The sequence below is a fragment of the Olea europaea genome, chromosome 2 (assembly GCF_002742605.1).
Source record: "Olea europaea var. sylvestris chromosome 2, O_europaea_v1, whole genome shotgun sequence".
Taxonomy (NCBI): Eukaryota; Viridiplantae; Streptophyta; class Magnoliopsida; order Lamiales; family Oleaceae; genus Olea; species Olea europaea.
In genome coordinates, this window is record NC_036238.1 from 3,015,275 (window position 1) to 3,037,992 (window position 22,718).

At 31.8% G+C, this 22,718-nt stretch overlaps 1 protein-coding gene across 1 annotated transcript; it reads left to right on the top strand.

Moving 5' to 3' along the window:
* Window positions 1-17,363: 17,363 nt before the first annotated feature.
* Window positions 17,364-22,309, top strand: LOC111371279 (probable metal-nicotianamine transporter YSL6). Its single transcript, XM_022993178.1, has 8 exons — window positions 17,364-17,878; window positions 17,961-18,133; window positions 18,545-18,655; window positions 18,808-18,871; window positions 19,049-19,058; window positions 19,703-19,817; window positions 20,404-20,791; window positions 21,064-22,309. The coding sequence occupies exons 1-8, from the start codon at window positions 17,488-17,490 to the stop codon at window positions 21,996-21,998; spliced, it is 2,187 nt and encodes a 728-aa protein (XP_022848946.1). The 5' UTR covers window positions 17,364-17,487; the 3' UTR covers window positions 21,999-22,309.
* Window positions 22,310-22,718: the final 409 nt, after the last annotated feature.

The window sequence follows — 22,718 nt, forward strand, 5'->3', positions numbered from 1 at the left end:
AAGAGTTACTTCTTGATCCAATCTTTTACTAAATATAAAATATTTTTGAAACAAATGTTTGATTTACAAACATGAGTTTTTGAAACTTTATATCGTATATCTAATTTCTTTCTACTTACTCCATATAGTCGCTCAGTAGTTTTTTGAAATACTTTGTAGGATTTAATCATTCCTTAATACAATTTTGATAAGCTCCATAGTCAATAAGGACTCGAGATTTTAGCTTGAATTCTTTATTTACCATATTTTTGACATACCATTTTTTGAAGTTGAATTCTATAGATTACATTGAGATTTTCTTTTTCTGATTAAATTTCTTCTTCTTCGAAATCAGATTTTTCAATTTCTGATTTACTTCTTGTTCAAACATCTTTTTCTAAAGATTTTGCCTTTAGAATGATAACTTCCATTTTCGCATCTTTCATTTGATGTTCCAGGTTGGATATTTGATTTTTCATTTCATTATTTCTCTTATCTAAAATTGGAACTTGTAACTTTGGAAGTGAAATCTTGTTTAAACCTATTCATTATTTGGGACATGCTAAATTGTTCTCTCGGTCGTTCTTGAGGTGTTATAATTTGATTGAATTTCTTTTTTAATTGAAGATCTTCTATTCTTTCAATTATTTCTTGAATAATTTTCTCTTTAGCAAGGACATTAATTGATTTGTTTTTGCAATAGCAGCTACTACCATTGCATCTGCAAATATCTTTGTCATTACTAAAGTTTGAAGAATCGAAATTTTTTCAAAATATGAATCCTCTTGACTTTGATAAATTTGTTCATAATTAGATTCTGAATTTTCTTCAAAACTAGAATCGATCAAATTTAAAAGTTTATTTTTAATAACTTCATTTATTTGAAGATTATTTATTTTTCCATTCATAGGACAATTATTTGAATAATAATATATTTGTTTATCGGGGCCAATGTCCGATCATAAGCTTTTCTAGACATAGTTCGACCTTACATTGTGTTGACCAGGATCTACTGATTTTTTTCAACTAAAATTTAGGCCATCCACCAACAAATTCATATATGTAAATAGTCGTACTACCATATCATATCATATTATTTGTACCAAATGGCCATTATTATATATCATATTGTATCACTTCATGAACCTAAACATTTATCATCATGAAATAATAAAAAATTAAACGGGACTAAACCACTTGCACCTATTTTTGTGTGTGTGTGTGTGTGTGTGAGAGAGAGAGAGAGAGAGAGAGAGAGAGAGAGAATATATATTCTGTCTTTTTGTTAATATTGGACAATTCCTCTTCTCATGCTATTGCTGAAAAAATTAAGAAAGAAATGGATAATAATATAGAGGAAGACAAGTTAGCAGAGAGATTTTGAGAAAGGGGAAAGAAACGTGAGTGATGAGAGAAGAACGAGGGAATCATAGGAACTTTTCTTATTAGATGGTGAGTGGGGAAATGTTTGTAAATTTTTCTTCATATTTTCTTTATTTGTCAATTGTATTCAGATGATAACTAGATATTTTATCTTCTGTGATGAAACTAAATACGTTAAGTATGCAAGTCTAATAGGTTGGTTAAAGAAAAATGAATATATTAGAGAACCAAAATATTTTTCTTCTACCCTAAATACAAGTCATGAAGAACAAACGTTTTTCATAATACAATATGTAGATGTCTTAGTAAATCTAGGGGAATTTTTTTTTATAATTCCTTAAGGTGGATAATACTTCAAATCAATGAGTGTTTGGTAAATTATTAGATGTTGAGAAAAGACTTGAATTTGATATTGATGGTTTAAGTGGTCAAATTATATAATGGTTCTAATATGAAAAGGAAGTATAAAAGTTTACACAAAAGAGGAATAGAAGTAAATTCAAGGATCATAAATACATTGGAAAATTCAGTGGTTCTAATTTGATATTGATGGTTTAAGTGGAAAGATTATATAATGGTTCTAACACTTGAGTTACCATCACAAACACACTGAGAAAGTCAAATTGAAAGTGTCAAATCAATCGGTTTCAAAATCCATAAATAAAAGTCGTTTAAAATACTTAGTGAAAATGTGGTGACCAGGGTATTTAGAAATGTTAAAGTTTATTTTCTAAAATTATGAATTTTGAGTTCCCTGATTGACATGATTATTTGTTATGGTATGTTGTTTGCTATTAATAAGGTAAGCAAAATATTGCAAAATGATGACATATTGATTCTGCTATTAGTCACTTGAAATCACTTAGGCCATCTCCAACCACAACACCATTGCACCATTTTGCACCATTTTTTGGTGCAAAATTGCTCCAACCCAACACTATTCACTTTGCACCATTTTGCACCAAAATGGTGCAAGTGTAAAATGCCAATTTTGCCCTTATTTTACATTTCCTAAATAAATTTGTAGAGGGTATTTATGTAATTTGTGCTATATATTTTTTAATACAATAAATTATTATTATTTTTATTAATATTAATAATTATTTGTGTTTAAAATAAATTTTAAATGTAAGACATAATAATTAATTAATTAATTAAAAGACGAAAATAATTTAAAATACATCAAACACGATTAATTATTTATTTATTTAGTAATTTATGTATTTCTGAAATAATTAAATAAATAATATTTCAAATAAGTAGATTATAAAGAATAAAAAAAGGGAAGAAAATGGTTAAATACTGTTCATTTGGTGTAATTTTTGGTGTAATGGTTGGAGATGAATTTTAGTTTGGTGTAAGATTTGGTGCAAAATTTGGTGCTGGTCATTTTTTGAAACATATAAAAAACTGAATTTGAATATTACAATATTACTACTAAAGAAGTTGCTATTCAAAGATAAGTTAAGCCTACATTTCACGAAAAATGTATTATTCATAGAAGCAATTTGATGAAAATGCTAATGATGAGATAACGCAGTCAACTGAAAAATAATTTAGAGTTCATTTTTTTTTTTTAATGTACAGTTGATCAAACTCTTTTTTCACTTAAGTTTAGTTTAAAATTTTTGAAAATCATTTTGGGTTTTTATTTGATTTTTTTTAAAAAAAAAGTAGCAGATAATAATGTTTGAAGCATTGGTGTGATAAGTTAAAAGAATTTTTGAAACACGACAATAATTCGGATGTTGATGGGAATAGGTTATTTTTTGAGCTGTGAATTGTTAGAAACTGTTTGCTAAAAGCAACCAAAACAGCAACAGAGGTGTTTGACTATATAAAAATGATGGATTGTTGTTTACCAAATGTGTAATTTGTTTATAGAATATTATTAACTATACCAACTATAATTGCGTATGTTGAGACGAGCTTTTCAAAATTGAAGTTGATAAAATTCTACCTTTGGTCAATAACATCGAAAGAAATGTTGAATGAATTGGACATGGTGTTTACTGAAAATGAAGTTCTAAAATAGGTTAATTGTAATAGTATAATTGTTGAGTTTATAAAAAAATAATAATAAAAAAAATAAATTACAAGAATAAATTTAGTTCAGACGTTTGAAAGTTTTAAATTATTAGTTTTGTAATTTTGAATATTTTATTCAACCAAAAATATTATTTTCTATTATTTATGTTTTGAAATATTTATAAGGACCTCATATTTGAAATTGGCTCGAGGCTTCTAAAATTTCATTATCGACTCTGTGTATCAAGAAATCTAGCGAGTTCTCGTGCAATGAAAATTTCCATAATGCTTTTGTTAACATCATGATCTCGAGTCCCCACTCTAAGTCATTGGGAATATTTGTTGCTTTCTCGTGCTATATTTTTAGAGCTTCAGTGAATCATCTGTAGCTTCACCTTGAAGTATTGTGCTACATTTTCACATTCTTGTTTGCAACCAAGAGAGTGTAAGAGTTATGCCCAAGGTTCAATAGATTTAGGTTGTAAATATTATTAATATGTTTAATGTATTTATTTTTGACAAGATCTATTATTTATTTGAATCACTATCCTAATAAATGATATTAAATAATAAAGTCCGTAGATTTAAATCTTAGTGATTTCTTACTTATGGAGAGTTGTAATTGTGAGATATAAATTGCATATGACTGAATCATAAATCATCCATGATTGTAGGCAGTAATGAGATACGTATATCGTTATTACGAATAAATCATCACGTGTAGCATTTCTTACTCGTGTAGTAAGTAGTTGATTTCACAAGTTAAAGTGTGGTGACACTTAAATGAATAGTAGATGTTTTGTTATAGAACAAAACATTGGAGACCTGCTTAAGAAATTTCACATGAATAATTATCTGAGTATCAGTGGTTAATATCTAATGTTCAATAGTGGATTTAGTTATTTGACTTGAGGTCATCATAATACCTTATATGAGGATAGTCATTCTCTAGTGATGTTGGATGTTGTTCTGTCAAGGGCCAATAATATGGCACCTTCGATTATGTCAAAAATCATATGAAAATTGTGAATGATTAATAAATGATTCGTCACTCTTAAATAATAAGCGATTATGATTTACATTTCAATCAATTAAGTTGATAATGAAACCTTGGTCAAGGTGTACTCGTAACTCAAAAAGGAGTTTTTGACATATATTGACTTAATATTGGAATGAAAGATACAATCATGAGATTGACGCATATCCATGTCATAATTCTATACAATTGGTAACAAATTATCGAATTAATTGATTTTTCAATCATAATTGAAAATTTTATATATAACAGATTGTTAATGATTATAAATTTATCAAATTAATAAGTCACATATTATTTTTCGGTCACAATTGAAAATTTTATCGGTCACAACTTATTTCATATCACATAAATATCAAATTAATTGTTCACAATTTACCTATTCATTTGTTACATATTATTTATTGGTTACACATTAACCAGTTTATTGATCATAATCAATCAAATCATTTGTGACCACTACCTCACCACGCCACCAGCTGTGTCACCATCCAATCCATCGTCACTAGAACCACCACCATCTTCCAACAGCTAAACCATCATCTCAAACACTGCAGCCAACATCATCATCACCAGTACCATAGATCCACCACCACTGCAACCAACAAAACCATAGCCACACCAGCTCCAACATACCCTTCATCACCATTGGATCCAACAAAGCCACCACCATTAGGAGCACCACTATCACCACAGCCCAGCTCACCAAATGAAAATACACCCAAAAACACACATCAGATCACGGAGTTGCGAATCCCAGCCACAGAGCAACAGATCTCGACCATGGCATGCGACGAAGCTAAATTGAGAAAGGAGTAAAAGGTAAGAGATAGCGAGTTGAACTGGCGGTGATCTCACCTACGGCAACACGTCTTCTATCACTAATTTCACATAGGAAGCAACACTACCCATAGTCACACCTTGCTTGCGTCGTCGCACAATGGCTGAGCAACGCTTGTAGCGTCGCTCTGTGCTCGACATCGCCGTTGTCTCTTTGGCTACACTCATTGTCGTCATTTAGCTATTGTGTAGAGAGAGAAAGAGGGGATTGGGGTGACTGTGGTTGTACAGAGAGAGAAAGAAGAGATTGAAAAATAATTAGAATTTTGTAGGGTAGATGGTAGTGGGGTGGATGTATAAAATAATTTTTATAATATTATTATTAATATTTACAATGTCAATCATATCTGATTTTTGAAAGAAAAACTTATAACTATTAAATTTGAATTGAGATCTTGAAACACTTAATTCATGTAATTTCCACCTTTTTAAACCCCGATCTAACTTTTCTATGAATCTTCTTCTTTTTATATTGCATCAACTTGCTAGGCTATAGACCTGAAGAGAAAATTAAGACTACTGAATATTATTAGAGTGTTAGAAAATTCAAAAGATTACTCCATTCATTTTTATATTGCAGTTATAGAAAATTTTAAATTACTAATAGTTGATTATTTAATGCCTATCTCTAGTTCTTACCTAATAAAACCCTTAACAAAAACCTAACATCAAGGAACTAAATAAAAATACGCTATAATATTTGGACCTCATGTAGACCATCATCTTCTTCACTTCCCACATAGTATCAAATCTGCTAGTTCACATTTTCACGTCACGACCATCTCAAAATTCTCTTTCATCTATTATCAAAGTTTTCATTATTAATACCTGAAAAATACACCAATAAACCCCAGTTTCTGAGTCGAATTTTTGCTTAATCATTTAAAAAGACTGGTATAGTCATCTTAGGCATTGAAAGAACAAATTTGAAAAGACGATTTCCTTCTTCGCGCCATTAATTTTTAAGAAACAAAAAGCTTAAATTTTAAATTTTTATGATGCATTGTTACGCCTCTTACTATGAGGTAGGTCACATGACAACCAAGTAAAAGACCATGCAAGGTCAGCACTCCAATTTGCATTGCCTCTTTCACATTCCTCTTCTGAGACGATTAGGACATGCCTTTAGACGTCTCACTCAAAATATTATTATTGTTCGAGACGATGCGCATCACCTCTCCGAAATAGCATATATCCGAAATGATGTATATTTGCTACAAACTTCACCTCGACCAAGTTTCACCGAGTACACTAAACAAAGTCACCGATGTAACAACTTTGCAATGACGAAGTGTAGTCAGATCAATTTTTTAGTATATATTCAGGCTATAGAAATCACATGCTTATTACAGCTATAGATTGACACAATTAAACATGACAAGTGAGCTATTATGATGAAGCCATGTGTCAAGCAACCAAAGGGGCCTCTTCTATTTGCTCCCTCCACATATAAATACTTAATCATCTCTCATTCAAAGGTCGCCTAATTGTTCTCTCTCAACTTAATTCAAGTGTAATGTTTGTGAGTATAATCTAAAACCGATACTCATATTTTCATCCATTGTTTCTCTTCCACATCCTATATTCTTCATAATCTAACTCGAGCACCGGAGTGCACACAACCATTGCGCCTCATCAGAGCTACGATATGTGCAATATAATGTGATCATCCAAGTATGGGTAACATATAATGGACGTGAGAGGAGTTTGAATCTATTGACAAATGAATCTCGCAAGATCCAGAGATCAACACCTACCATATTCAATCAATGGTTTTTATAGTTATTTTGGGTTTCTTTTGATTTTCCATGCTTTTCTTTTCCACATTAATAGGCATCACAATATTGCTCCTTAACTTCATTGCGTGACTAGTGCTTGAAACCAATATTCCACTTATTTATTTTTTGTGTTGCTAAAGTACTTTTTTTAACTCACCACATTTTCATTGCAATGAAAATTTCAATTTTCGCATTTTTTTTATTTTCAATATTCCATTGTTTAGTACATCTTGCCTTGATATAATTTTCGTACAAAAAAATCTTTATGAGGGCATGGAAAAGACTTATTTCTCCTCATATTTTTGCATAAGTAAAAAATACGAAAGTTCAACAAAAAAATTGCCTCTCATTTCAAATCATGATAACAAAAAATATTTGGATAAAAACTTTTGTTGATGACAAAATATGCTAGTTAATTGAAGATTAAATAAGAATGCAATAATAAATTTGAGGACACAAGTGCTGTAGTGAGAAAAAGTAGGAGACCCTTTTCACGATTAAAATATGTAGCACAACAAATAAAAATAGCTAATCCCATGCTTATTTTATGGACATCTAGTCGCACAAATTGCATAGTATCATAAATACCTGCTCTAGGCATTAATCATACGTCAAGAGAAGTTATAAACAAGTACAGATATTTACCATAAGACCAATATGTTGATTCAAGGTCTCACTATCAACTTATTGGCCTAAAAGAGTAATCTCTTTCGATAAAGTTGGTTGACAAGAGTAAATTGTATCCCTTGTGATGCACGTGGTTAAAAAAAAATTTGAAAAAAAAAAAAGGAATTAATGTATAGATTCAAGTCCTCTTTCTTTATTTCTATTCCTTTTAGTTTTTTCATAACAGCTTTCATTTGACTTTTAATGAAATGACTTTTTCTTTGATTTTTTAATAAAGACGAATTTGAACTTCTTTCTTCCTTATAATAAAAGAAATTTTATTAAACTTATCAAATTAACTTCTCATTGATGTATTGTTTCATCAAGATTCAATCCATCACGATAGTATTTTCTTTTTCCTGAATGGGTCTTTTTCATCTTTTTAGGCCTTTGATCTCAATGCCATCATCATTGACACCAAACAAACATAGAAGGCATAGTACAAAACCCAAATTTGAATTAGCCATAGTCGGCCAACACCACCCTAACCACGTCGAATTTGCATGACTCCTCACAACTACTAACATTGCCAATCAACATCGCTCCTAGCACCAGATACAAAAGCTATTGAAAACTCGTTATCAACAGTCATTGTAGCTAATCACGCCAAAATCCGTCACTGGGTCCAATCTTAGTACATTCACTATGATCACACCACGACGAAATGAATTCTATACATCTCCGAAGCATCAATTTTCCTACTCTCAAGCATCATCTTCCGAGTAAATGATGGCGTTGGTGGATGGTGGTATGAGAAGGTGAGAGTGTAAGTGTTATGTCCTAAATCCAAATAACCTTGGACATAAATATTTTTAATATATAATTGATGTAATTTTATGGCAGATCTATTGTTTAATTAATATTCAATTAAATTAAATAATAGTGTTCGTAAATTCAAACCTTGATAATTTGTTAATCACTAGGAATAGTGATAGTGAGATACAATATTTAAGTAATAACGAGATACGAATAACATTATTACGGATAGATCATCACATGTGATATTTCTTACTTATGAAGTAAGTAATTGATCTCACAAGCTTAAGTGTTGTGAAACTTAAATAAACATGTGGATATTTTGTCGTAGAACAAAATATTGGAGACCTGCTGATAGATTTTACAAGGATAACTACCTTAGTGTCAGTAGTTAATCTTTAACGTTCAGTAGTGAAATTGGTCTTTTGACTTGAGATCATCATGGTGTTTTATATGAGGACAATCATATTTTGGCGATGTTGGATGTTACTCTGCCAAGGGCCGCTAATACGGCGTCGTTCGAATATGTCAAGAATCACATAAAGGTTGTGAATGACCAATAGAAAATTCGTAACTCTTAGATAGTAAGAAATTATGAGCTACATTTCATTCAGTTAAGTCAATAATGAAATCCTTGGTTCAGGTGTATTCATAAGTCGAAAATGAGTTTTCGACTTATATTGACTTAATAGTGGAATGAAATATATAATCGATAATTGAAATTGACACTTGTCAATATCTCGTAACTGATCAGATCATATTGACGAAGGGGTTATAATTTCTCGATAAACGAACAAGTTTGATTTTGTCATACCACGTGACACTTTTCGTCACATGTGTTGCTCTGACACATTGTTAGATGTCAATTCAGGAAGGCGAACGTAATAGGTGATAAATTAAAAGGGCGTTTTAATTTATCAATTTTGATTATATCAAAATAATAATTCACATTCACGTCGCTATGTATCGTGATTGGAAACATGATGGGTCACACACAAAAAGAGAACTGAAATATCGTGTTTTATCAATTAATTAATTTAACAAACGTTAGATAAATTAATTAATTGAGTTACTTATTTATTGGCCCAAAACAATTAATTAGATTAACTAATTCATGGGTCGAATTTAATTGAATGGGTTAATTAAATCTTGGACCCGGTTAAAAGATGGGCCAAGCTCGTTAAAGTTTGTATAAATAGGTAGTTATGATTTTTGATCTGTAGAGAAAATTCATTATTCTTGCTAACATAAGAAAAATTCTAGTTGTCACAATCTATTTCTCCGTGTGGATTACCATTGGCGGCTGGACAATTGGACAACAGTAGGTGGCAGATCGATGTTGCCGGAACAAAAAAAAAAAAAACAAAAACAAAAACTTTGCAGTGTACATTTCCAATCACAATTTCTATATAAACACAAAGAGATCTTTGGTGGGAATTAAAATCTATTTTATTTTTTCCCTGCGTATGGTAAGTAGATTTCCAACAGTGGTATCAAAGCATATTTTGTATTTGTTAGAAATTGTTTTAAATTTCTGGGAACAATCAAAAGTTGATTTTATTCTTTTTATTGTTCTAACAATTAAGAAAATTTATTCTATCTTCAAAATATGTTTTGAATAGAATATTATTTTAATTATTTTGAGTTGGAATAATACTTTTTTTTTTAAAAAAGGGCGAGGCGACGGCAGTGCATAGTTGCTGCACACAACTGCTGTTTGCAACAGCGACATCATTGCCGCTCATTAGCATAGCAGGAATATCTGTGGCGTCGATCAACAATGCCAACGCCACCAAGAAGAATATAAAAAAGTTATTAGGGTTTTCAGTTCGGATGGGTGAATTGGAGGCGAGACATGTTTTGCAATTTATGTAATTGTAAGTCCTTGTCCCACAATTAAGGTTTAGGGTCAAATTGTAATTTTAGAAAGAGGGTCGGTTCTGCAATTTTGAAAATTGAAAGGATCTGTCCATAATTTTAATGGCAAATGGGTCCAGTTTGCAATTTTGAGATGAAGGGTCATGTTTGAATTTTCAAAAATTTGGGGGCGCCTTAACAATTTTAAACTTAGGTCAAATTTGCAATTTTCAAAATAGTTTTGAATTTGAATTTTGAAATGGTTTTAAAATTATATCTTAAATGGGTTTAACCTATAATTTTAATTTTGAACCAAAATTAAAATTTTATTCAAAATTAATGACTTTTCATATTTTGTTAAAATTTGATTTTAACTTGAATATTAAACTTTGACCCTAAATTGAATTTTATTTTATTTAGGAGTGTTATCCAATATTAAAATATTAATTCAATTTAAATTATTGTTGGACTCTAATTTAATACTTAATTAAAATTTTGCTTTAATTAATTATTCACCCGAATAAATTTTAGTTTGACATTTAATTAAAATTTGATTTTAATTAAATTGCATTGCCCTAAAAATTTTCTTAAAATTAGAGTTGGACACTAATACGTTGTTTAATTAAAATTTGATTTTAATTAAATTCAAGCGCTTTAAATTTTGAAATTAGAGTTGGACTCTAATTTTATTTTTAATTAAAATTGGATTTTAATTAAATAGTCTCATCTTATAATTGTGGAATTAGAGTTGGACTCTAATTTGGTATTTAATTAAAATTTTATTTTAATTAAATATGCCCACTAATTAAATTAATTGATTAATATGATTAATTGACTATTTAATTGTTCCGATCAATTTGTCTAAATTAGTTTAGACGACCTTAATTGCTAGAAACTTGTAACATGTTTACATATAATATTAGGTATTATATAGGAATGCATTTTATGTAATGAATGTATTACTAGTGGATGATTATGAACTCGATCATGTGGATGTGTTGAATGATTAATTTTATTCTTGTAGTTTATGAGCCTGTGAGCTCTCAATTGTTTTGAGCATGCGAGTTTAATTTCATTTAAGCCTGCATATCAACTAATATAGGATATAGGTTGCAACTAAACTAATTGAAGAAACAAGAAGAGGATGAGACCATGAAGATGGTGTATTGATACTGATCAATGCAATACCCCCTAGAAATTGACCAACTAGTCTTCCTTGTGGCTCTGAAAGATTGGATAGTAAAAGTCCATAATCGTTCACACTATTATACTATATTATATTATATATATGTTTATTTGAATGATAGATGTGTGTGTGTGTGTGAAATCCATAAATAAAATATTAAGTCACGTTTGTATTAGCCTTTCTTCATTATAGTGAAAAATCGGAGTCCCAAATCGTCATAGTTTGTTAAGTACACTCAAGGATGATCTATTAGTGATATGTTTGACATTATGAAATATTAGATATTTTTGAATGATGGGTTCGACTTAACTAAAATTTATCTTTTGTTGAGTACACTCAATGAGATAAGTTTTAGAGGCGTATTAGGCTAACACATAAGATATGTGAAGACAAAGAGTTACGAAATTAATGATCTGAGAGTTGTATAAAGATGCAATTGATAATAGTATCTACCCAAATATTTTATTAAGGCTTATTGAGTACACTCAAGGTTTTACTATAAAAACTGGGATACCGGCCGACTGGGAGTCAAGTATGGATTCCATAAATTTATACTAGATTGTTATAAATTTGAGTTAAACGGTGGGGACATAATTAATTTAATAAAAGTACATGTTAAATTAATTGATGTATTTTATATATTATTCATTTTCTTTTCGTCATTTATATTGAATCCTGAGTGACCTATGTGTTTGAAAGGCATACTGAATGCCAACAACCAAACCAGATTTTCTTGATTGACACTGCAATCTGAGAATTGTTCTCAGACATGAGAAGATTGGTTATGTCCTTGAGTAACCCTTTCTAGATACACTTGTTGATGACTCGATTAAGGAAGAAGTGGTTGCTATAATAAAACAATGATGATAATAGTATTGCAATGTATGTGATGCTTGCAACTATGTCACCTAAGTTACGGAAGCAACATGTGAGTATAGATGTTAATACATGCTTTTTTATTTCAAGGAGTTAAATGATAATAATCATGTGTGGAAAGATATAAGACTTCCTAACAACTATACCGATGAGAAATCATAGAGGAATTTTCAGTCAATGCTCAGGTATTGAAGATGAGAAGTTTCTCAATTGAGTTATGAACCATGAACTAAGTATTGACTTGGTTCTGCAATCTCTGTCAGAAAGAGAGAATAAGCTTGAGTGTACTCTCATTGAGTTGTTTAGCATGCTTAAAACCGTTAAGCCCAATATCAAAATTAGTAGTCGACAAGCCATTGATTCCTCTAAGAATATTAAGAGGAAGTCTAAATCGTCCGTGGTCGTAAATCATAACGAGATACAGATATTGTTATTCCGGATAGACCGTCACGTGTGGTATCTCTTACTTATAAGGTAAGTAGTTGATCTTACAAATTAAAGTGTGGTGACAATTAAATGAACACGTGGATGTTTTGTTTTAGAACAAAACATTGGAGATCCGCTGAGAGATTCCTTATAGATAACTATCTGAGTGTCAATGGTTAATCTTTAATGTTCAGTCATAGAGTTGGTCCTTTGATTTGATGTTATCATGGTGCCTTATATAAGGATAGTCATACTTTGGCGATGTTGGATGTTGCTCTGTCAATGGCCGCTAATACGACGTCATTTGGGTATGTCAAGATTCATATGAAAGTTGTGAATGACCAATAGAGGATTCGTCACCCTCAAATAGTAAGAGAATATGATTTACATTTCATTTAGTTAGTCGATAATGAAATCCTTGATCAAGGTGTACTCATAAGTCGAAATGAGTTTTCAACTTATATTGACTTAATAGTGGAATGAAATATATAATCTATAATTGATGACACTTATCCCTACTCATAATTGATCGGATCATATTGATGAAGGGGTTATAATTTTATGGTAAACGAACAATTTTTGTTTTGTTATACCACGTAACATTTTTTGTCACATATATTGCTCTGACACATTGCTAAATGTCAATCTGGGACTGCGAACGTGAGTATGTGATAAATTAAAAGGGTGTTTTAATTTCTCGATTTTGATTAGATCAAAATAATAATTCACATTTACGTCGCTAGGTATCGTGATTGAGAACTTGATGAGTCACACACAAAAGGAGAACTGGAAGATTGTGTTTTATTAATTAATTAATTTAACAAGCATTGAATAAATTAATTAATTGTATTACTTATTTATTGGCTCGAATTAATAAATTCATGGACCTGATTTAATTAAATGAGTTAATTAAATCTTGAATCAGATTAGGAGATGGGTCAAGCCCGTTAGGATTTGTATAAATAGGTGGCTATAGTTTTGGATCTGTAGAGAAAATTCATTATTTTTGTCAGTACAAGTAAAATCTTAATTGTCACAATTTGTTTCTCTGTATGGATTATCATTCGAGGCTGGACAATTGGACAGTTGTGAGTGATAGATCGATGTTCTTAGAACAAAAGGAAAAGCAAAAAGTTTGCAGATCTTTTCAAAGGTATATTTTATCACAATTTCTATCTAAACACAAACAGATCTTTGATGGGAATTAAAATCTGTTTTATTTTTTTTTTACTGCGCATGATATGTAAATTCCCAACAGGAAGGGTGCTGGTACTCTATGAAGTGTTTGGCAACAATGGTGTATCGTATTTGTGTGGTGGTTTACGGTAAATGGGGTTGATGCAACAGTGTATGGATTCGATTAAGGATGCCCTGTCGATTTGTACTTTTTTTACTAGAAGAATGGGTGAACACACTATTTTTAAAATTTTGAAATATTGAGCATAATTTCTCCAAAAATATGACACAGAATAATTTGAAAAATAGCAACAAGACAAAAGCTATCTCCATTTCCAAGGTTGCCCAGAACAATTGTCATCTTTCATTAGATTTCTCGAAAGGCTAGAAATAATCTAATTGTACGAAATATTCATAATATTTACATATTATTACATTTATGTCTCAAATTTTTTTCATCGTATTCTTATTCTTAAATTAACATAAATTATTTGTAATTATGATTTTTCTCCAAAATTTTCTTTAAAATAGAGTAAAAAGAGTCATTTGCTCATTGTATTTTTAAATAAGCAAAACAAATAATAGTGCAAAAATGCGATTAAATATTTGACATTCATTTCGTTAACAATATTTTTAGACGAAAACCATGATTAAGGACATGATTTCTTTGAAAAAAATGTTAAAAATAAGAATATGATGAAGAAAAATGTCAATGATATGAATATGATAATGAATAAAGGTTAACAATTTTTAACATAATTAAAATGGGATACCGTTCTTTACGTCCACAGTTTTTATATATGCGTTCCACTCTATATACATTTCTAATAAAATATTAAAATTTTAAAAAATTGCTATTTTCATCAACGTCGAATTCCAATATTGTCCTTATTAAATTCATTCATTTAAACAATATAGATCCATACAAATTATATATATATATATATATACACATTCCTAATACAATTTCGAAAATAACTATATTCATCCAATCACTATCAACATCTTAATCTAGTTTTTACTTTTTATTTTCTATATTGTCATGTCGGTACATTACTATTTAGTTATAAAGGTTAGCAAATTTTATTTTTTTAATTTATAGGATTATCTCAAAAGGATACTGCTCACGCAACCAAACAAATCTCTTCTCAAATCACATATTAATTAATTTCTCTTATAAACTCATAATTTTGGTTGTTTGTGTTTCGATTGATAATTTTAAGTTTGTTTCCTTTTATAATGTAAAAATATTTGACATGTAATGAAACTTAATTTTGAAATTTCTTGTATATTCATCTGTCAAATCAATACTTAAAAAATGCATAAAACATAAAGATTCCATTTTTCATATCATGAAAAAATTATAACTCTAATAATGTGTTATTTTTTTATTTTTTTTATTTTTTTTATAAATTTTCATTGAAGATGATATTTTATGATTAGGGTTTTATGATTTTAGTTAAAGATGATGTTTATGATTATTAAAATTTTAGTTAAACAAAAACTCTAAAAGAATATAAAAATGTTTAAAAGAATTTACGAAAATAAAAATTAGTGGATGAATTTAGAACAATGGGTAAATTTACATAAATAAAAAATATAATATAATTATTTTCTAAAAGTGGATATATACAAAATTGTGGATGTAAATAGAAATACCTTTAAAATATGGTGTGTGTGTGTGTGTGTGTGTGTGTGTGGGTGTGTGTATATTTATATATATATATATGTTTTTTTTAATTTAAAAAATGTAGAGTGAACCGCCATTCTCAAAAATATCTCAAATTAATAATTATACGAAGACAAAATTTAATCTCACATCAACTTAGATGAACACATCAAGTTAAATGAACATAACCGCAAATCTTAGCAACATTAACGAATCAAGTTAAGTGAATATAACCGCCGCAAATCTTAGCAACATTCTATTGTTAAATTGCATGTTTAATTCCCAATTTTGTTCAAGGTTGTGATCTTGTCCCCAACAAATTTGCTGTCATTATGCCCCTATTTGAGCCTCATTTTTACCTCATTAAAATGAAAAATATGACTGTTATCCATCACATCAAACCACCATTTTTGAATTTTTATCTCTGGTGTGGGGCCATAACGGCTCAATTTCTAATTCTCATTCTCATTATAATGTGGCTCAAACGGGCTCTATAATAATAAATAAAAAAATAAAAAAATGAGAGAGAGAGAGAGTAAGAAAAAACTTTTAAAAAGAAGGGTAAAATAACAAAAAACCTGAATTACTTCATCTTCTTTTCCTCACGATCACAATTCACTACACGCGACTTCATCTCCTAAGGTGAAGGTCTAGGCTTTAATCTAGCCCTCCCCTAGGCCCAAGGACTGTTCTTGGGTGACAACCCTCGGGACGTTCAAGGGTTGTCAAAGGGGGTTTAGCCTATGCCCAATTAGATTTGTAAAGTGAAAAGAAAAAAAATACAGGAAAATCATTTTTTTAATGGAAATTTTTTTCAATGTATAAAAATATTTTTTACACATAAAAAATTTATAGGAAAATCAGTATAAAAATATTTTTTGCGCCCTTTACTCTTTTCCTGTTGATCTCTATCCATCAACTGTCAGAAATTCCTTTTCTTAGCATCGAGATGATTGCTGAAAAATCCTAAATGACAATCACACAAAAGTTTTCTCCATTTCCAACACAACGCCCATGACTGTTGCTGGGCCAAAAAAAATCTCAAAATAATTAATAAGAAAATTAACCTCACGTGAAATTAAGCCATGGTGATTAAAATTATTATTATTATTATTATTTTAATTTCAATAAATTTTTCATGTGATTAAAATTAATTAATTTACGAAACATGATCTAAATGAACATAACCCTAAATCTTGGCCATATTATATTGTCCTTAGCTCACCAAACACATCACCCTTTTGACATTCGTACAGTGATCCAACAACCAAACGTAGAAAGGGTAAATTCCTTTCAAGGTCTCTAATGTTTCGTAAGTATTATAATTATGCCCTTAACTTTTTCACATTATCTACGCGGGCAGTATCCATATCTACCAAAAAGAAAATAACTATAAATGTCCATGTATATCACACGTGATGACAAACCGAAATGGTAAATTTGTTAAAAAAAGATGAACATTTACAGAAGTTGAAGGGTTAAAAATCCTTTTTTTGAACAATTTTACCTGTTTCGTTAGACATCACGTGCACGTTGCATGGAAATTTCATGTCTAAGTAGGCATTTTAAGTCGTGTGGGGGATATAGCTCACACGTAGTTAAAAGTTTGGGATATGAATACTACAAAAAGAAAGATTTGGGAGAGGACTGACACTTTTACGAGAAGTTTGGGATCCTCGAAGTGATTTACCCAAAACAAAAGGCAATTCTTTCCTCGTGAGTAATAGGACGAGAGAGGATTCATATCTCCTTCAAAGAATCTTCGAAGCTCAATCCTGTATCATCACTTCCCAATTCCGATCCCGGGTCCAAATTCGGGTCTTTCATCTCCATGGCGACTGAGCAGGCGGCAGGGGTGGAGATATCTGAGCCGTTTCTTCTTGATTCAGAGGCAGAACGCAAAACCAGGGTCGTTGATGCCGATGAAAACGAGGAGGAGGTGGTGGAAATAATCCCCGAATGGAAGGAGCAGATCACGATTCGAGGGCTTGTAGTGAGTGCTTTATTAGGCGCTCTTTTCTGTATAATTACACACAAGCTCAATCTCACGGTCGGAATCATTCCTTCTCTCAATGTTGCTGCCGGTCTGCTCGGGTTTTTCTTTGTCAAGTCTTGGACCGGGTTTCTGTCGAAATTAGGGTTTCATGTTAAACCATTTACTCGGCAAGAAAATACTGTTATCCAGACGTGTGTTGTTGCTTGTTATGGCCTCGCCTTTAGTGGTAATTAAGCATATATAGAAGTGTACTTGCATTTCTGTTTTAGCTAATGGGTTGAGAATTTCTTATTTGTTATTTTTGTCAGGGGGATTTGGGTCTTACTTGCTTTCGATGGATGAGAAAACGTACAAGCTGATTGGCGAGGATTACCCGGGTAATCGAGCAGAGGATGTTAAGAATCCGGGGTTGTTGTGGATGATGGGGTTCATATTTGTTGTCAGTTTTCTTGGACTTTTTAGCCTTGTTCCTCTTCGGAAGGTACTTTATGATTCCATTTTTCAGTTATGCAGTGTGCTTGGGTAAATAAATACATAGTTGACTTTATGATGTTTAATATACATGCTTCTTGATCTTGTTTGAAGATGTTCACTTCTTGCATTTGCTCGAGGCATACTTGGTAATGGATGGACACTTTGGCACCTTTATATTGGGATAAGAAAAGCTTCCATTTATATTGAATGACTTAATTCTATGCTTTCAATATGGCCTGACAATGAGGGAAATATATATCAATAGAAAGGCAAGGGATCTTTGAGCTTCTGTTAGCTAGTAAAGATACTTGTTTAAGAAAAAATGTCAAAAATCCTGTTTGCAGAGGTGTGATGGGTTTGGGGGGATTTGCTTATGATTATAGAATATAGCTAATAGTATGTTTGCATTGAATTTAAGGTTATGGTCTTGGATTATAAGCTTACATACCCCAGTGGAACTGCCACAGCAATGTTAATCAATAGCTTCCATACAAATACTGGAGCTGAACTTGCCAGGTATTCTAAGATACATCTTTAACTTTTTTCCCTCATTTCAATTTCTATCTGTCAATATGCATAAGACTGGAAAATGCTACTCAAGTTTGAAGAAGGTTGATATAATTTCAATAACGTAGCACACTATTTTTTAACAAACAGGAAAATTTTTGCTTCTTTATGTAGGGAGCATATGTTAGGGAGACGAACGAGTGCAAAACTGCCCCGCCTTGTCTCCCCTCCCTGAATAGTAAATGAGGTGGGGATGGGGATCATGGTCCCCACCTTGAATTCCCCGGACCAGCCCCGAATTATTTTATTTATATATTTTTCAATAGACATCATTTTTAAAAAGTAAATAATAGTTTAAAAATTAATTAATGAGTTAAATGGGATGGTTAATGCGGATTGTTTATGTCCTTGACAGAGCGGGGATGGTAAGACTGCCTCAATTGCCATCATTTTTCTTGTTTGACTAAAGCTACTATGTTCCTTGAATTTTTAACATAAAGTTAATGGTTTTCCACCCCCCCCCCCCCTCGCTTTGGTACTCTGATTAATTTTAACAAATAGATAGTTTCTTAGAAGTGAAGTGAACGTAACTTTGAGTCAATCAGTTGCGTAGATGAACTGTGGATGAGATACAAGGTACTCTGATTAATTTTAACAAATAGATAGTTTCTTAGAAGTGAAGTGAACGTAACTTTGAGTCAATCAGTTGCGTAGATGAACTGTGGATGATGGGGGCAGCTTTCCTCGAGTCTGCAATGGAAAACTCCACTATACATGAGGAACTTTATATGTGTGATCACAATTCTGTTGATAGAATGAAACAAAATTCCCTTGTGGAAGACAATTTTTTTTAAAGAACTCACCATGATACACCTGATCCAAGCATAACATATCATTAAAAAAGGATACAAATTTTTTACTTATACTTAGTACAATAGGTCTGAAAAAATTCTGTCTTTCAATAAGCATATATAAGCGGCTGTTTAATGTTATATGCAATTCTTTAGTGTTGCACCACAAGGTATGTATGTTAGAAGTTGGTTCCTTTCAATGCTTATAATGTTCTCAGTGTGGGTTCTTTATTTCTTCATTGGGGGAGTTGGGAGTTGATGCATAGACAAGTTTTCACTAGGAGCTATTTCATGGGGATGGTTAATTCATCAAATGTGACGAGGGCTGTTTTGGTGAAAGAGGAGTGGAAAGAGAAGCTGTATCCCTTTATTTGATAGATCTGTTAGAGAGCTGAACACAGTATCCAAAGACAAAACAGTTGATTGTAGTCGAAGATTTAATTCTGTCCACTTATTGGAATGATTACCTTATCAACCGTTGTTCAAGATTCTTGACCCCTCAACCCCAGCCTTAGACGAAAAACAACTGGCAAGCAATTACTTTTTACAATTAAGATACAATGTTAATAGTGGAGTGGCTACATGGAGCATTTTCATTTGTTTATGTTCTACTAAAAGTCTAATGAAATCAAATCTTTTGCACCCATTAGGCATTGTTAATTCTTTTTTACTTCTATCTATTGTCATCACATTGCTCTTGCCCATTTGATTTTCTTCTAGTCTATGCATGACATTCCAATTGTCTAAATTGTTGTTTCTTCAATTCATTCTCAATGAGTGCCCACTTGTTGGTTTATACCCCCGTTTGGCCCCTATTAATTTTTATTACATTACATTTCATTTTTCTCTCCCTTATTTCAACCACATAATCTTCCATAAAATAATATTACACGTAAATTGAAAATTTTTCCTTCTTTTTCAACCACCCATTTTTCAAAAAAACACTATTCCACCTATTTTCATTTTTAAAAAATGGGGGCCAAACGGGGGCTATGTGTTCAATTCATTTTCTATCAATTGTACCTTTATTTTAACACCTTCATTCTCTTACATTTATCTTGACTTCCTCGTTTACATTTCTTCATTCATGTTGACTTCTTTGTTCTCTGTTTTTTGTCCTTTTTGCCACAATGGAGCGAGCTTATTTTACTATCTTTCTTTTTTTTTTTTGCAGGTCTTTATTGCTATTTCCTTAATTCTTGGGGATGGGATTTACAATTTGATCAAGATAATAGCAATAACAATTATGGAGATGTGCAGAAGTAGCACCAAGCACCATAATATTCCAGTCGTCAACGAAGTTGCAGGTGGAAGTTAGTTTTCCAAATTGTTTTGTTCTGTTTCACTATATTGCATAATTGTGTTTTTGGTTCACTTTACACTGACAACATACAAACTCATTCACATACAGTAGGCTTGGTGACCTTCTTCCCCAACCTCTTAAGTCATCACATATCTTCAATTTTTGAATTACGATGAACGAAAATTATATCTGTTATCGATATGTGTAGGCATTGTTTCAAACAAAATGCAGGCATCGCATCAATATTTTCTATTAAAACTAATTGAGCTTCAACAGATAGTGACAAATCCAAGTTACTAGTGGAGCAGAGGAAAAGGTATGCAGTTTTCCTGAAAGACGGGATACCTTTCTGGTTTGCGGCCTCTGGATATGTTGCCCTAGCTGCCATATCTACTGCTACAATGCCAATGATCTTTCCACCTCTTAAGTGGTATTTGGTACTTTGCTCCTACATAATTGCACCTGCCCTTGCCTTCTGCAACTCATATGGCACTGGGCTCACGGATTGGAGTCTGGCTTCTACTTATGGAAAGATTGGCCTCTTTATTATTGCTTCACTGGTCGGAAGCAATGGTGGGGTCTTAGCCGGATTGGCAGCTTGTGGTGTTATGATGTCCATTGTCTCTACTGCTGCTGATTTAATGCAAGATTTTAAGACTGGCTACCTTACTCTGTCATCAGCAAAATCTATGTTTGTTAGCCAGTTAGTTGGAACTGCCATGGGCTGTGTCATTGCACCCCTCACATTTTGGATGTATTGGAGCGCCTTCGATATTGGAACCCCCGATAGTCCATACAAAGCACCGTATGCTGTTATATACAGGGAAATGGCCATTTTGGGAGTGGAGGGCTTCTCTGAACTTCCCAAGCATTGTCTGGCTATATGTTCTGGGTTCTTTATTGCAGCTCTGGCCATAAACCTCTTGAGAGACATCACCCCTAAAAAGGTTTCCCAGTTCATCCCTATTCCAATGGCAATGGCAGTGCCATTTTATATTGGTGCTTACTTCGCGATTGACATGTTTGTTGGCACTGTAATTTTATTTGTATGGGAGCGGATAAATAGGAAGGACGCCGAAGATTATGCAGGCGCGGTTGCTTCAGGTTTGATATGCGGTGATGGAATATGGACTATACCATCTGCAATTCTTTCCATCTTCAGGATCAATCCACCCATCTGCATGGACTTTAAACCTACTTCAAGTGGTTGAACAAGCTAACCCGAATGTGAGTTTGAATTGCTTAGGTCTCTTGGAACTTCCCGACGCCCGTAAATAAGATGTATTATTAATTTGTTTCCCATTTTTTAGGCATTTAAGCTCCCTCTCTGCTTTAACTGAAGTAAATTTATTTTAAGGGTTGTTTTTAATAACTAGGTGCAGTATTTCTTTCATTAGGGGAGGAGGGTCGGTAACTTTCTACATCCCTCCCCTCGCGAGCTCGGTGCTGTTGTCAATAAATTTTATGTCTTGGCACATTACTACTACTAATGAAATGGGAAGATATTAACACGATTTTTTAATGGCTCATTTTATTTATTAAGAAAAGGCGATGAGCAGAGATTTCAAAAATGTATTGAGGGATGGTAGATTCAAGAAGTTGATCTTCACTCGTCTTCCCAATTCTCTCTTTTATACATATATACATTTAAAATAGGAATATGGTACTTGTAGATAATGCAGTGTTCACCCTCACATAAAAGGAAATTCACTTTGAATAAATTATATTTTATTTCAAGTAAGTCCCCTTAACGTGAGATGATGGATACCGTTATGGATACTTTGATATACATGTAACAAAACATATAATATCCAACTAATTAAAAGGAGGAAGTTAGGTATGGCTACAAAAATCATTAGAAGAGCATATGGTTGGTTTGATGATTGAGACAAAGACTGGTAGAAGGATTAGCTTTATTTCTTATCGAATAG

What these genes read in the sequence shown, in the direction of transcription:
- LOC111371279 (XM_022993178.1), top strand. Translation starts at nt 17,488, where the DNA reads ATGGCGACTGAGCAGGCGGCAGGGGTGGAGATATCTGAGCCGTTTCTT. An exon ending in TTATGGCCTCGCCTTTAGTG is followed by an intron (nt 17,879 to 17,960) that starts GTAATTAAGCAT and finishes TATTTTTGTCAG; the next exon opens with GGGGATTTGGGTCTTACTTG. An exon ending in ATGTGACGAGGGCTGTTTTG is followed by an intron (nt 19,818 to 20,403) that starts GTGAAAGAGGAG and finishes TTCCTTCTTTTT; the next exon opens with CAACCACCCATTTTTCAAAA.